This window comes from Sipha flava, unplaced genomic scaffold (assembly GCF_003268045.1).
Source record: "Sipha flava isolate LNK unplaced genomic scaffold, YSA_version1 234_pilon_pilon, whole genome shotgun sequence".
NCBI classification, from domain to species: Eukaryota; Metazoa; Arthropoda; class Insecta; order Hemiptera; family Aphididae; genus Sipha; species Sipha flava.
Window position 1 is genome coordinate 34949 of NW_020272875.1, and position 15441 is coordinate 50389.

Sequence of the window (15441 nt, forward strand, 5' to 3'; positions counted from 1 at the left end):
CCGTCATTGGCGTGCCGAGATAAAAATGTTTTTGATGCCAATTGCAAAGTCTAGTTTACCACCCACCCACCCATATTTAAATTCATCTCATTCAGAACTCATACATCAATATTTCTCTACCTAAATATACACGATAATTATGTGATTTACATATTATTATCCAACAACCACCTACCCCTTTTTAACTTGATGCCTGGACATCATTTAGACCTATATTCGGCACGCCACTGGTTGCCGTCATTATTACGAGGACAAAACGGTGATGACGTGACGATAACAATAACGATATTGCGCGCGAAACGCACTGTCGAAATTCGCGGCGGCGGCGGTGGAAGAAGGGGAATGCCGTCGCGGTCCGCCTTGAGAAATCGCCGGGCCGCCGCTTGTGCGGTCGCGCGGCGCACGCGGTGCCGGTTCAATCGCGTCGATGTGTTGCGCGCGGCCGGATGACATGCAGCGGACGGCTAACGAACGCGCGTCGGTCGTGCTCAAACTGGGCCGGTACATCGTGCGCTGTCTAACGGCCCAGCCGGACATCTGGTTCCTGTTCCTGTACAAGTGCGGGCAGCTGGTCACGGTCAACCTGCACGAGCCGGTGGCGCGCAGCGTGAGCATCCTGGACGAGCTGTTCCAGTCGTCGCAGCAGCAACGGACGACCTGCCCGTCGGCCGTCGGAGGGTCGACGTCAGCGCAGGGACAGCGCGCCGCCGCCGACGCCGCCGCCGTTAGGTCACCGGACCCGGAGCCGGACAACGATCAGCACCGTGGCATGGAAGTGGAGGACGACGCGGACGGGGAAACGGCCACCGACGACGACGGGTACACCGACTCGGACGGCGACCCGTACGCGTTCCTTACCAGCCGCCGGTTCACGTACGGCTCGGCCAGCCGCCGGACCAGCAGCAGTTCCGGCATCGGGCGCAGCTACAGCAGCAACAGCCGTCGGAGCAGCCTGGCCTCCCGTCGCGAGGACTGCACCAACGTCCGGACCGGGAACACCACCGCGGGTACGTACCGATTTCTACCCTCCCTCCCGGAAACACCCGGACCATCCCCGGTTACCAACGCGGTTACGGGGGTGTTTCGCACGTGCGTTCCGAGTCGGACCACGCGCGAAAACGGCCGAAACGATTACGCGCGATATTGATATTTATTTTTTTTTCACTAAAAAAGTTGTATTGTTCGAATGTTTATCGGTATTGTTCGAATTCCAAACGTTAATGCGGCTGCGCGTTAAAAGAAAAGCTGTTACGTATCTCTACCGAAGGTTCTCGGACACGGTGTTTCGCCCTCGCCGCGCCAAAATGAGTTGAGAAAAAATTAAATCGTGTTCGACGGAAGAGCCAAGATCCACTTTTCGTTTGGCTTTTTTTCCCGTGCGCCGGAGCATCTGATGTCTATCAATCAACAAGTTTACTGATTGCGTTTTAGAAACGCACATTGATTCTCCAGTATATTTCCATATCTGAAATGCAGTCGGATATTCCGGACAACGAGATTTCGTTCATCATATATCATCGTGATTTAAAAGATCGGTTCTACGTGCCTCAGTTTCGTCTATAGAGTAATTGATTTATTATTAAAATTACGAAGCGAAACATATTCGTTTACGAAATCTCCTCCTAACTAAAAATTAAGTATATCTCACGAAGACATAATTGTGCGATGGAAAAATATATTTTATGTTTTGACATAAAACTATAACATAATAAACAATAAACATAATTTTGATTAAATAATCAACCGCTTTATTAAAATTATATTTATTTTCATTTATTTTTCCGTATATTATATTTCGTCGATTATTGACAATTTTAAATATTTTCGAATTTTTATACATAACATAAATATAACATAAAATATTAATTTTGACGTAAATAGTACGTCCTTTTTGTACCTTTGGCGTTTATGTCATATAGTCGACCTAGTGGTTTTCACTGGTTACATCACAATGGCGGGTCGAAAAATCGACTGAGCGACGGTTACTGTGGTAGCGCAGGGTCGCGTCGAGCGCGAAAAATGAGAGATCCAACCCTATCGTTAATCGAATAATATCGCAGATCCTACGGGTAGTATTTTTTATCTTTTGGGTTAAAAACTATTGTCTGACGCACCGATTGTGGTATTTTTTCGATCGGTCAACGAGCTCAATTGGCGCTCATCGATATATCGAAACGATTACTAGTAGTAAATGTTCTCCGACGCTCCTTTTATTATCGTTGTCGACTTTATTAACAATTCGGACGTCGTAATTATTATTCTTATTATTATTGTAGTATTATTGTTATTCTGGACACATGCAGCAAACAACAATCGATTCACGACCACGAATAACAATAATCTTCGATCGAAGGTTTTTCTTTTAAAGGTTTAAAAACATACCAGTAGCTTAAAATATATGGTACACGTGTATATCGCATGTATGTTAAGTACGCAACGATGTTATCATATTTATTGTGCGCAGACGTATGTCTGCGCTCGTATTCTGTACGCATTGTTACAATTACCGTTCGGTTTTTATACAACGCTTGTTGTTGTGTTTCTCAGCAGAAGCGTTTCTTTTCTTTTTGAGTCTCCCACATCGGGTTAACAGTACACTACGGGTAAACGGACAGACCGTATAATGTACGTGTAGGTCAAACAATTTCGAGCGATAGGACGTCCGAGACGCGCATAGTTATTCCCTTTTTTTCCGTCTTCCGCTCGCCGTACACCGCGATTTGCAATACAATGACATTTGTCTGCTATCCACCGAACGTTTCGATAACGGCGATTTCGGTTTCGGCTGATAATTTACTTCTGTTGTAACTTCGTTTTAACAGTTTTAACGCCCTTCTCGTACGCGCCATCACATATCACGATTCGCAATGTGGGCGTATGTGATGGTCCCTTTACATAATTATTCGTCTTTGTTGGGAAATATTTTGTACACTTTACGAAACTCATTTTATGGTTAGTAGGTACATATTATTATTATACGTTTGTATGAAACATGTAATATTTATTACGTATTGTGCGACGTGATACACCAATTCTCAATAACAGTACGCAAGTATGGATTTAAGGGTATTTTTCAACAAATACGCCAAACATTTAGAACCATAATATTTCAAAATTTCATAATTTAAAAAGTGCATTATTTAAATACTGGTTTTAAACTTAAACGTGTATTTATTCGTGTTCTTGAATAATAAACAAAACATGGAGATTTATAATAGGTCTGTAAAATTTATAAAACGACTGGTATATTCTAAAATGAACGTTTAAATTTAAGCTAAAATATAATAACATAATACCCACTAAACTAGTGTAGTTATAGGTATTAGTTATAGTTATAGGTATAGTATAGGTATTGTGTACTTGAATCGTTCAGAAAGATGTTATAAACAAGAAAAAAAATTATGATGTTCATATTTGTTTATTAATAATTATATATATATATTATAACTATTTAAATAGGAATATATTTTAAATAAAACGTGTGTAAAACAATTAACTGAAGAAATACATACATTTTTAAACCTGGAACCGTGTCTCCTAGTGATCAATTCAGTTCTTCCATATTTAAATATTATACAATATAGTTTTATTAAAGCTACTAGTTTTGGTAAAATGTTTGTAAATAAAACCATAAATTAAATACTTATTGTTGCACGTGGTTTTACCGTAAGCATTTGAAGTGATAACATTTTATGCTCAGTTTAAGTATAAATAATATGTAATGTATTTAACACCGATCACCAATTGAGAATAAATTACATTATTTCGTTGCACACATCGTAAATCGAAAAAATGTTGAATTTAACGTTTTTTAATTTAATTATATTTAATTTATATTATATTATATTATATTTAACGTTTTTACCTTCTTATGCTTTTACCGAAAAATTGTAAACAAGTATAAGAACACTAAGTCTAATCAACAAAATCACTGTTCAATCTATTTTTCTGTTGTCTATTTAACGACACTACGAAACTAATTAACCACAACATTCTTGTCACAATTAGAATGTGCTGTGTTTTCAACGTTATTAAATCTTTATATGGTTTATAATTTTTTAATTATCCTCAGTATCATTTCTAGAAATTACTTTTTAATCCAAGAAAAAAATCGAAGGTTGCGTGACATAATTTTTATAAATAATTTATCCTTGTTTACCTTGTCGAATACAGAAAATCTAGGTTATCATTGGAAATTGAAAGATACTAGGTGCATCACCAATACATAACATTAAAACGGTGTCACAAAGTCCGCGATGATTGTATATTAGGATTGGATTCAATTTTAAAAACAATTAAATCACGACATTATTTGTGCACCGATGAACAAAACAATAATGATTATTGATAGACGCAACAATATAACATACATTATTTATGTAAACCAACCTTTAGAAGATTATTATTGTTGAATTACTGCATCACTTATTAGTATATGAAGAAATGCGTTAAACGTTCATGCATTGATTGTCAATGAAAACTTATAATGTACTGCCCTGCAGTAGTGACTTGTTTCGATATTTTTTTTGTTGCATCGGTTCATTATCCCAAAATACACGAGATGCCTAATTTCACGATTTACCGGTGACCCGATTTTTTAAAAGAATTGTAAATTATGTAAAATTATGTATTTATCGTTTACACAAACCTTGTTCTCTATAAAACTGTAAATGTCCAACAGATCTATGATATTTTAAAACTTGACATTTATCATAGTTACCTACTTTTAATACACCTAAAATATAATGCGTTTATTGTTTAATTATTATAAAGAACCGATGGATTATTTACTATCACTGTAATAAAACACTTCTTTACCATCGTTTTTACTATGAAAACATTTTATCATCACTATAAAACCTTCAGTAGACGAATTGTAGAATTATATTTGTATCGTTTTTCAAAATACAAATTTTTTTAAATTTTTTTTTTTCTAGCAAAAAAAGTGTTAACCGTAGACAAAAACCAGTCTAAAATGTTTTACGATTGGGTCTCCTAGAACCCCGAATGTCATCTAAAAGATGGTGAATTCCACATACACATTTGTTATGTTTAATATTGAGTTTTCAATAAACCATAATATCAGCGTTTATACTTTTTATGTTCATTACGTAATATGTAACTACCTATACCAAATTATGTTGATTACATAAACGACAGTAAAAACACTACGTGCACGTGCAATAAGTCAATCATAAACTAAGCAGGAAAATCTTGTGTAAAGTATGAAATAATAATTTTGTTAAATTACGAGTAACAACGTATGGTTATTAATTATATTTACGTCTCCTCGGAGTCCATGATCAACCGAAATCGGGCGAAAAATCTCTTCTTCGTCCATTTGTCGAGAATCTAAACGCTTCTAAAATGTATGATAAAATCTCAATGCGTTTCATAGCTTTCTGCATGGCAGTGTTGCACCGTTGACACGTTCATAAATATGAATAGAATATCAAGTTGTGATATCAATCACAGAGTATTTGTTGAGGGTAAATATTGCATAAACTCGCCAAAATCAAATATTATATGTCACTCAATTACCAGAGGTAGATTTTAGTCAAACGTAGTTCCAATCCTACTATTGCCAACATAGTTGTGATTGTGGTTTACCTACTCTATACTTGTACAATTTTGGAAACAGTAAGGTATTGCATTCTTGTTGGTTGTATTCAAAACGTAAAATATTGAATATAAATACCTGACCAATACAAAAGAAGGGTCTGTGAGAACTTACAACTCGTGAACACGTGTAATTTGGTTTAAAAATAATATCCACACCGAATGGTGCAGCTTTAAGTTTAAAGTACAATGTGATAATACAATAACGTCAAGCCCTCATTTTTTCGGTCTTGGTTTTAGTGATTTTGAATTTCTCAATCTTAGGTATATAATTATAAAATATATTCACTATATTTTATTATATTGAATTTCCACGATTACTGAAGTACCTACCTCTTTTATATTATATTAATTTCTAAGTAATATTTTTACAGCATTATTACTATACATCTAATATTATGTTCAAACGTTATTCGTGTTTTATCGTTTTTTTGAAAAAAAAAAACCATATCATATTTCTCCAACTTCTGTAGATCAGTCATCAGTACTTACATGAAATCAATGACTTACCATATTTCGCACTCTACAATCACAAATATTAATAATATTTCATTGATTATCACGAGTTATCATATTCAAATAGTTCAAAAAAATTATTCCTTCCGTCTGGCCAACATAAAGAAAAAATAATGATTAAAAGGCAAAAAAAACGAGTTGAGATATACAATAGGAAAAAATTGACATTTAATATGGTTTCAAAATATTATTTATAGAAACTTCAAATTTCCGTTTGTTGCCCTTTTCTTCAACATAGATTACACTCAAAAATGTAAGCTAATACACGCACATAAAAAAAAAAATAAAATTAATACTCAAATGAAGTTATTTCTTATTGATAAAAAAAAATAATTTTTTGATGTTTTTGATGTGCAACTGATTTGTATGTAACTAATAGGTACTAATAAAGTAATACTAAGTTTTATTCTAAAGTATTTTACACACGCAATTCCAAGCTTGTAAATATAATTTCTGCATATATATTTTATATATTTTTTACTGATAATTAAAAATTGTCATATTTTAGCATTTAATTAAAGTTACTGTGTTCCATATTTAGCTTAATTAAAAAATGTACGAGTTAATAAAAATAAAAAGGTAACTGCAGCATGGCGTAACTACGGTCGGTCAATATACATACTATTATACTTTACCCTATCTTAAGCAGAAATAATTTTACAGACGACCTCAATGATGAGAGAAGTTTAGAACTTATTACACTCCAAATGTTTTTAAATACCTAAATGCATATTGCATAAAAATATAATTTATACACGAAATGTTTTTCTTATATTGCTAAATAGTACCATCAAATTATTTATAAATTTTCTTTATTTAAAAATCCGTAAAAAATATTTCGCGTTAAACTGTATATATAAATAAATAAATAAATACAATTTATTATAAATCTTGTATTTCCCTGATGATGAATTTTTAATCCGAAATCGTACTTTACAAACATAATAATACTCTCGGCTGAGCTTTTATTTATTTATTTTTATGTATTAGCTATTTGTTTATTTATTTATATATTAATTTTTGAATATCAACCATTTAATAATTTTTAATTTTATTTTTATCATTTTATTAGTTAAAATTTAATTTAAATAAACGTTTTAAGAAAAAAAAATAGTGCGTGCACTTATAAAAGTTATCAACGATAACTTATTATGATAGCAAAAAAACATGACAGTGTGTATCGAGGTCTTTGATTTTTTTATTTATCCAATAAAAAATAATAACAGCAAAAGTACAATAATATCCATACAATTATGAATTATTAATGTCAAATGCAGTTACTCATTTATTAAAATATACTACGTATACTTATATAGGTTGTATTCATCAAAAGTTCAATCAAATTATCTAGATATTATACGGGTTATCAAAATATGTTATGTTTATTTTATTTAACCACATTTTTAATATTCATATCATGTTTTAAACTACCACAATACTTGATATTATCCATCACAGGTATTAATATATATTTAAACGATCAATCAACCATAAGTACTATTTATCAATAAATAATATCATTATATTTGTTTTAATACACTCGTATCTCGTAATTACCTATATCGAATCGTATCCACGTGGTTATTACCATTTATGAATAATTTTTTGGGCTGAAACCATTTCTCAAACTATGTATATTTATATGTGATAATTGTTACACACTATATCTAAACATAATAAATTATGAATAATACAAAATAGTACGGACATTAATTACATTGTATTGAAAATTTAATATCTAACAGACTATTATTATTAAACTAATGTTTTTGAACATTAATAATCTAATTTGTTTTAGTACGTTAAATACGGTAAATACATAAGATTAATTTAACATTTTTGATCGCTCTTGAAATGATATCTGCATACTATGCTTGAAACTATATGCAAGTTTAGGATTCGTGATTGTATATATCTATAAAATTAACTCACAAAAATGCAAGTAGTATTTTAAATTCAAGGTAATTTTTAATTTGTCATAAGTTTTCATAATTATTTTTCGGCGGTCATCAAAACCATACATTTACCGTTCATAACCGGACACATTTGGTTAACAGTTCCTTTCACTCTGCACATTTTGCATGTACAGTTTACGTTGCCGGTTTTGTATAAGTCCCAGACAAAATTTTTTTTTTTATCCTGGGACCTACTTGGAATGATGTTACGAGCGTATATAAATTCCACCGATCACTACCTTTTTAGACCTTTTTTCGTGTAAATTCCATCGATATATTTTTTTACCAGAAAAAAATAATGTAAATTCTACAGGTAAGTATTTTTTACCTGAAATAAAAGTAACATTATGTAGGTAACATTTTAATCCAAATCCAATCTCATTTATTAAGATTACATAATGTATGTGGGTATAGATTTATTAGAATATATTTAGTGTATTTACACACAATAATTTAAAATTTAAAATTTGGTTGGATAATGTTTAGATGCAGCTTTGACGATTTGCATAATGGTAGTATTGTTTTCTTTGAATGCCGAAACTATGGTGCTTGAATATTTTTAGCGTGATTTTAACTGTGAATTTCTTAGGTTATTAGGTTCATTAATGCTGTTTAATTTAATGTAAGTGAATGATTGACTATCTAATAGAGCTTTTGTAAAGTGATGTATGTTTGGATGTGTGTTCTCAAAGGAGTTTATACGTTTTCAGGTAAAAAATACGTACCGGTTGAATTTACATTTTTTTCAGGTAAAAGAAAATTATCTGTGGAATTTACATTTTGTAAATCCAATCCTAAAATCGATTACCTGTAAATCGGTAAAATTTAAAATCGCCCGATATTACATAACAAATCGGGGGTTATTTTCGTTTTTAACTGTCCGAGCGAGCGAGTGACCCCGCTCGGTCTCGAGGTGCACTCATGTTATTTTAGATAAATGTATACGTAATTGATATATATATAAATTTGTGTGGTATTGAATGGTTTAATTTGGTGAAAATATATGGGATTAAAATATAAAAGTGTGCGGTTTTGAACGATGACCTGTTTTTGAAAATGTACAGTTTAAAAGACAACCTTATTTTTTTTTTTATTGCATCTTCTTTCATTGATCAGCCTTTTTTCCTTTCAATTTTACAAAAAATGAAAAAATTGAATATTTCAGTCCATTCTTCGTTTAATTGTAAAAGTGTAATTAATTTATTAAAATAACTAATAAATTAAATCTACTTAGAAGTTTTGGAAGAAGTATCTAGCATATATTGGTAAATGAAATTACTCAATTGTTTTTATAACCGTACAATTTTATACGATATATTATACTCTTTTACTGAAATTATTTGAATTTAAGTTCATTGTAACTTTCGTGTTGTTAAAATGCTAAATTTTTTCTAAGACTAATTTCATCCATTACGTTACTACCATAATGCTACTTAAATGACCTATTTTCAGTTTGTGAAATTGTATATTGCTTATCGTAATATGTTGCTTGGCCAGACGAAATGCTGTTGTAGTTAGACGATCTTCTAGAATCAAAAATTGGTATTCAATAATATCACTTTGTTCACTGTCATTATTAATTATATACCTGTACAGTTGTACGGATAATAAAAAATACTTTATGTTTTCATAAATAATATTAATTTATTGAAATTCTTCGAATTCATATATATTTCTTCGATTATATTTAATAACCTTAAAATTAATTTGTGCGATTTGATGTACAATCAACTTCGACTCCTAACAATCATTTTTCAGCAAAATATTTGTGAAAATGATAATTAAAATAAAATAAATTAAATATTATAGTTTTTTTTTTAATATATTTTTTGTACATATGTATATATTCATTAATACTAGTTGATAACTGTTTCGACCTACAGAATGCTTTTATAATGTATTTTAGTATTTAATTCAATCAAATTAAAATGCATTACGAAAAAATAGCACAGTGGCTAACCTCAGTCCTTATTTAACTGAACCTATTTTAATCTACTTTTCAAATCGTACGAGTATCATGTATCCTCGTACGATTTAGATTACTTACCACAAAGAAGAGTATACTACGTTACGTGTACAAAGTTCTAGAAAATGTGAAAAAATAAAAATTCAAACAATCGTAATTACTGCAAAAATTGTCGAAACTATTTACAAAACATTTGATTATACTATTCGTTAATAATGCGCAGTAACGAGTATTGTACGGACGGCAAGATGAGATGTTTATGTTACGAGTTAAGCGTTTTCGCATCAGACGTTGTTCATGACTATTTGAGTGTTTATATCACTATCGTAAAAATAAAAATAAAAAAAACCACAAGTATAAAATATCGAATGTACATGCTACCGGTAAGTTATTTACTCGTAGTGCCGGAGCACCAAAAACAAATCAACAAAACTGTTGAAATATTGAAATGGTAAACATGCGAATTCGATTCTTTTCGGACAATCTCGCGCTTTTGTTTCCCTCCTGCGCGCATAGGCACCGTCGGGCGTTCGGACGTGCCGCGCTCGGTGTGTTGCTGACCGCGTTGTCGCGTAAAAACAACGTTTACCGCTGACTAGTCGATGTCGTAATTAGGTTATGCCGTTTATACCCGTACGCTCGGCAGACCTGTTGCTCGGGGTTTTCGTACACGAGGGAACGCGCGACGAACGAATGCCGTTTTTGCAGAGGATAACTCCTTTCGTTCAAATGTCTGCGAGAATTGAAAAATAAAAAAAATAAAACAATACGCACGCACTGCCCGCAGCAACTGCTGTCCGTATATCCAAAAGACGTTTGAAATTGAAAACAATTTGTTATGCAATCGAACTGCAGCGATACACGTTTACGGCGGGCACGCGCACCTGTTCCCGCATTATAATAATATGTGTAATATGTGAAAATAGATAGAAAAAAGAGAGAGAGAGAAAAGCGCCCAATAACCATAAAAGATAATGTTTATATATTTTTGTGTACAATAATATTGTACACCACGGGTGCTTAATCAATGTCAAACGTCGAGCGTGTTACGTTCCTGTCGACGTGTTGTACGTAACGATAATCGTATCTGTACCGTCCGTGTAACGTATCTATTATTGTATTGCAAACGCACTAAATATATTAAATTATGTAATCCGAAATCGTCGGCACGATGCAACTCGACCACGTGTTATACTCTCTTGATGATCTCCCCCCCCTACATGACCTTTGTCTAATTTTTTTAAGGTTAATGAAACGCGATCGAAAATAATGGATTCAATCGTGCACAATATTAGAATAATATCGTTGCGATTCGGTGGTACGTAAACGTAAACGGCGTTCGCGCGGACAGAAATTAATTACGTTTGCAATTGAGCGTACGGACGAGCCGTAGGTACGGCGTATTAACTGTGTGCAGTTGTTGCGGCGATTCTGTGATGAAAAACACGGCAGTCGAGCGAACCAACGCCGGGTGTTTAGATAATTCCCAAACATTTGATTAAACGAGGCGGTCGGAAAATGATTTCGAGCGCAGCTTAGGCAACGCAGTGATTACAAACGTTAAAACGACTTCGGCCGTACACGTTGCAAACAAAGTCTTCCCAGTCTTGTACCCGACGATAAGACTGTTTTGATAAAAATTACCGCGAACAATAACGTACGGATGCTATAACAATTAAACAACGATTTGTATTATGTTTCCAAACGGTTGTCGAAAATAACGCACAAATACTGCACGTTTTTCGATTGTTCGTTACGATTTACGTGCCGTAAACGATTATTTTTGTAGTTAATACTTTTAATTATCTGGACATTGAATTAGTTATTTATCCGTGGAAATAATTTTAAATCATTTCAATTATTTTGGTTGCAAACAGTAAACTGCTTGAATTCATTTGTACTAAATGCCATGGTCGTTTCATTTATTCATAAATCTATAATTTAATTATTAATTTTAAGTGCGGATTTCGAATATTTAACATCTAACCAAACAATAATATCATAATTTTAAATATTCATTTTATTGGTTAATGCAGTTATTTTAATTGTCACTAAACATCTAAAGTGCCTAGGACTATATTTTAAACAATACGATGTATTTGTTTTTCGCGTTATTTGTATATTCAATTGATTAAATTTAAATTTTGAATAAAGTAACTAATTAAAGTTATTTGACATTGATATGGTTCATCGTTTTAAAATATTAACGTGATGCATATTGCATGATACATTGAAGTTTATAATGTACTAACGCTTTATTACCGAAGGTCAAAATTAAAAACGTATTATTATCACTTATCATTTACATGTATAATATATTACATTTATATCATGATCAAATAAAATATTTACAAACAAAAGTATATAATAATTTATTAACTTATAAAAAACATTATTTGATGATTTATTAATTTCCTTAGAGCTCTAAAAAATTACTGTACTAAATTTTAAAATCGTTGGAAGGATAAATTGTTAATTACATAAAATATAGAATTAAAAAAGAGCCGTATTAAGGCCAAGTTTGAAAGAGATCATTTATAGGATCTCAATACACAAACCCTATAAAATTCACATAAAATATTTAAATACATACAATCTGTATTGGATGAAATTTTTGTCAGGGAACTGTCCTGAATACAATAATCATAATACATATATATGAGTTAATAATTAGTTGCTTCAGAAAACCAAACAATTTTACTCGATTTTCTAGATTATTTTCCTCCCCTAAATATAACGATATTTAATAATGCTTTAATGTATATTATGGAACCCCTCAAAATTTAGTAAAATGATATACCACGTTACCAATAAATTTTTCAGTTTAATATAAGTACATTATACTTAGGTTCTGATCTAGGAATGAAAAGAGGTGAATTAGACGAAAGAAATTACTCCAAATACATAAATATATGCTTAATACCACAATAACAAATTAATTTAAACAACCTTTGTCTTTATTCTTTTAAGTGATCTTGAAAATATGTTTATTAGTGTATTACGTCGTCCTTTTTTTGTTTAAATCTAATGTTATATTTTCTATACATTAAATAAATTAAGGACGTATTTAAATAATCCCGATTATCAATCACAACTAAATGATAATCAGTAATATAATAAAAAATATTATAATTTTCAAGTATAATATAATTCCTCTTTATTTTAATTAACAAACTAAAAATTAAGGTAATCTTCGAAATAGAACCTACGAGGGTGGATAGTGAATAGGTATCAGTTCTCGAGCCTTTCTCCATCCCATTTCATTCATCTCTAATAATACTATTCGATAATAAAACTAGACAGGAATTATTGTTTTATGAAATGAATAGCTTAACAAAAATAAACGCACTTTGAAGTGTAAAATTAAAAAAAAAATAAAAATACTGTAAAAAGAAAAAGTTAAAATATTTCTCAATACTAAATGTATTTAATATGAAAAATATATATTGTTCTCGACTGCTATTGGTCTGTATTTATGGCAAAAACGTCATTTACATAATATGCCAGATTTACAATAAAAAAAAAAAAAATTGTATTGTCTAATATTCAATTTGGAGAGAAAACATTTACTATGTTAATTTTATCATTTTCTATTATTATACCAATACTTATTTACCTAGATAAAGAATGATGTTAAATTATTATTCATAATTGTTAATTCAAAATAATGATTTTATGTATATGGTGGTACAACAATAACAATAATATACTTAATATTAAAATGTATAAGTATGAAATAATATAAACTACAATAATTATACGAAAAAAACATATACAATTAACTGTTTAATAAAGCAATTATCACGTGTATACCAGTTGTGTGTCTGATGAAACAATGCAAAAATAAATAAATTATTGTATCTATTATTTTGTTTCTGAATTAATTAGTAATTTTAAAATGTCAAAACAACTTCAACAAAAACTTTTAATTTTATTCATTGTTTTAGCTTGATCCTTCGGAGACTATTAGTCTTGTGTTCCTGCAGCATTCAAATAAATTTAATAAATGGCTATAAAAACTATGTATGATTAATAAAACAAATATTAGCGGTTAATAATATATCTATATAATAATGTATTATATTTTTAAGTATTATTATCATTAAGTTTCCAACAAGTAAATATATACGTACCCTTGCGCCCGTACGCATAATTCATAATCAATTTTATTTTTAATTAATTCCTTTTTCCTACTCCGGCGTGAACGTAAAAATAATTTAAGTCGATGGGAAAAAAACGATTAATTTCAACAAAGCCCGTAAGTAGAATTATTATAGGTAAAACGTCCGTAAAATATATAAGATAGTAAAACATAAACGTGAGCGTTCTCCGTAAACATCGTTGCAAACAAGGAAGTAAGGTCGAAGACAACTTAATATTAAAAACCGATATTTCGTTTAAAATTTTTAAATATTAACCTATTGTTACACTATGCATTTGGTTTTTCTAAATACCCATTGAAAACAATTGCTATAAAATAACGTGTATTACGGAGGTACTTAAATAATTTTCGTCGAAATGTGAGAAAAAACGAAATGTCGTCCCTTTGTCTATTACTGAGCACGTTAACAAATGTCGCAATTATTTAATATATTTGTATACACTACTCTCCTTACTGCATATGCAAACAAAAAAAAAAAAAATAATAATAATAATGTGCAGGTATAATATTAAACGGCATTAATGTGTTGGTCCTCGGTGCGCCGGCGGTCACGATTATTATTATTACGTATGGTCTCCGAACTTGCGAACGATGTTTTAATTAATTACATTGTCCTGAACACTGCATTTAGTAATTTTTCGATTGCTACACGGTGGACAAAAGTGCAGTAACCATAATGATAGGTTAAATTTAGTTACGTGACCCCCCCACCCCATTCAGGAAAAAAAAAACAATAATAATAATAAATTACGGCTTACGAGATCAATGATAATAATAGTATAATGGTATATATATTATATATATATATTATTGGTGATTTCATGTGTTCTGGTCCGCGTGCACCACGTTATATTATCCCGTAAGAGTCCCGAAAACGATATTATTTCGTTGGAAAATTATATTATTTACGGTATTCCGGTTAGCGCGTTGTTTCGATTTCGATAAACATGCCGAAACGAAGTAACAGTATTCGACACGCGTCGTAACAATAATAATAATAATAATGGCAATATCCCGTACCTGTTTTCTTCCGCTCGTTGTGCGCATTACACGGATCCGATTCGATACGCTTCCTTTGGAAACGTTCGATGACGCGGCCGACGAAATATTATTCGCATAACTACAATATCGTAACGTAAAAATAACACCTGACGTTTCACAACCGCGTCGCCCGTACGGTAAACGAAATAGTTTGCAGATCAAGTCCCGTAGACGACAATTGT

At 31.5% G+C, this 15441-nt stretch overlaps 1 protein-coding gene across 1 annotated transcript in view; it reads left to right on the forward strand.

Moving 5' to 3' along the window:
- The first annotated feature begins 387 nt into the window (after positions 1-387).
- The window catches only part of LOC112683744 (BTB/POZ domain-containing protein 3), a 48924-nt gene continuing 33870 nt past the window's right edge, over positions 388-15441 (forward strand). The window contains exon 1 of the mRNA XM_025554901.1: positions 388-1007. Within this exon, the coding sequence (XP_025410686.1) occupies positions 428-1007 (580 nt within the window). The 5' untranslated portion in view covers positions 388-427. The remainder of the gene's footprint in view (positions 1008-15441) is intronic.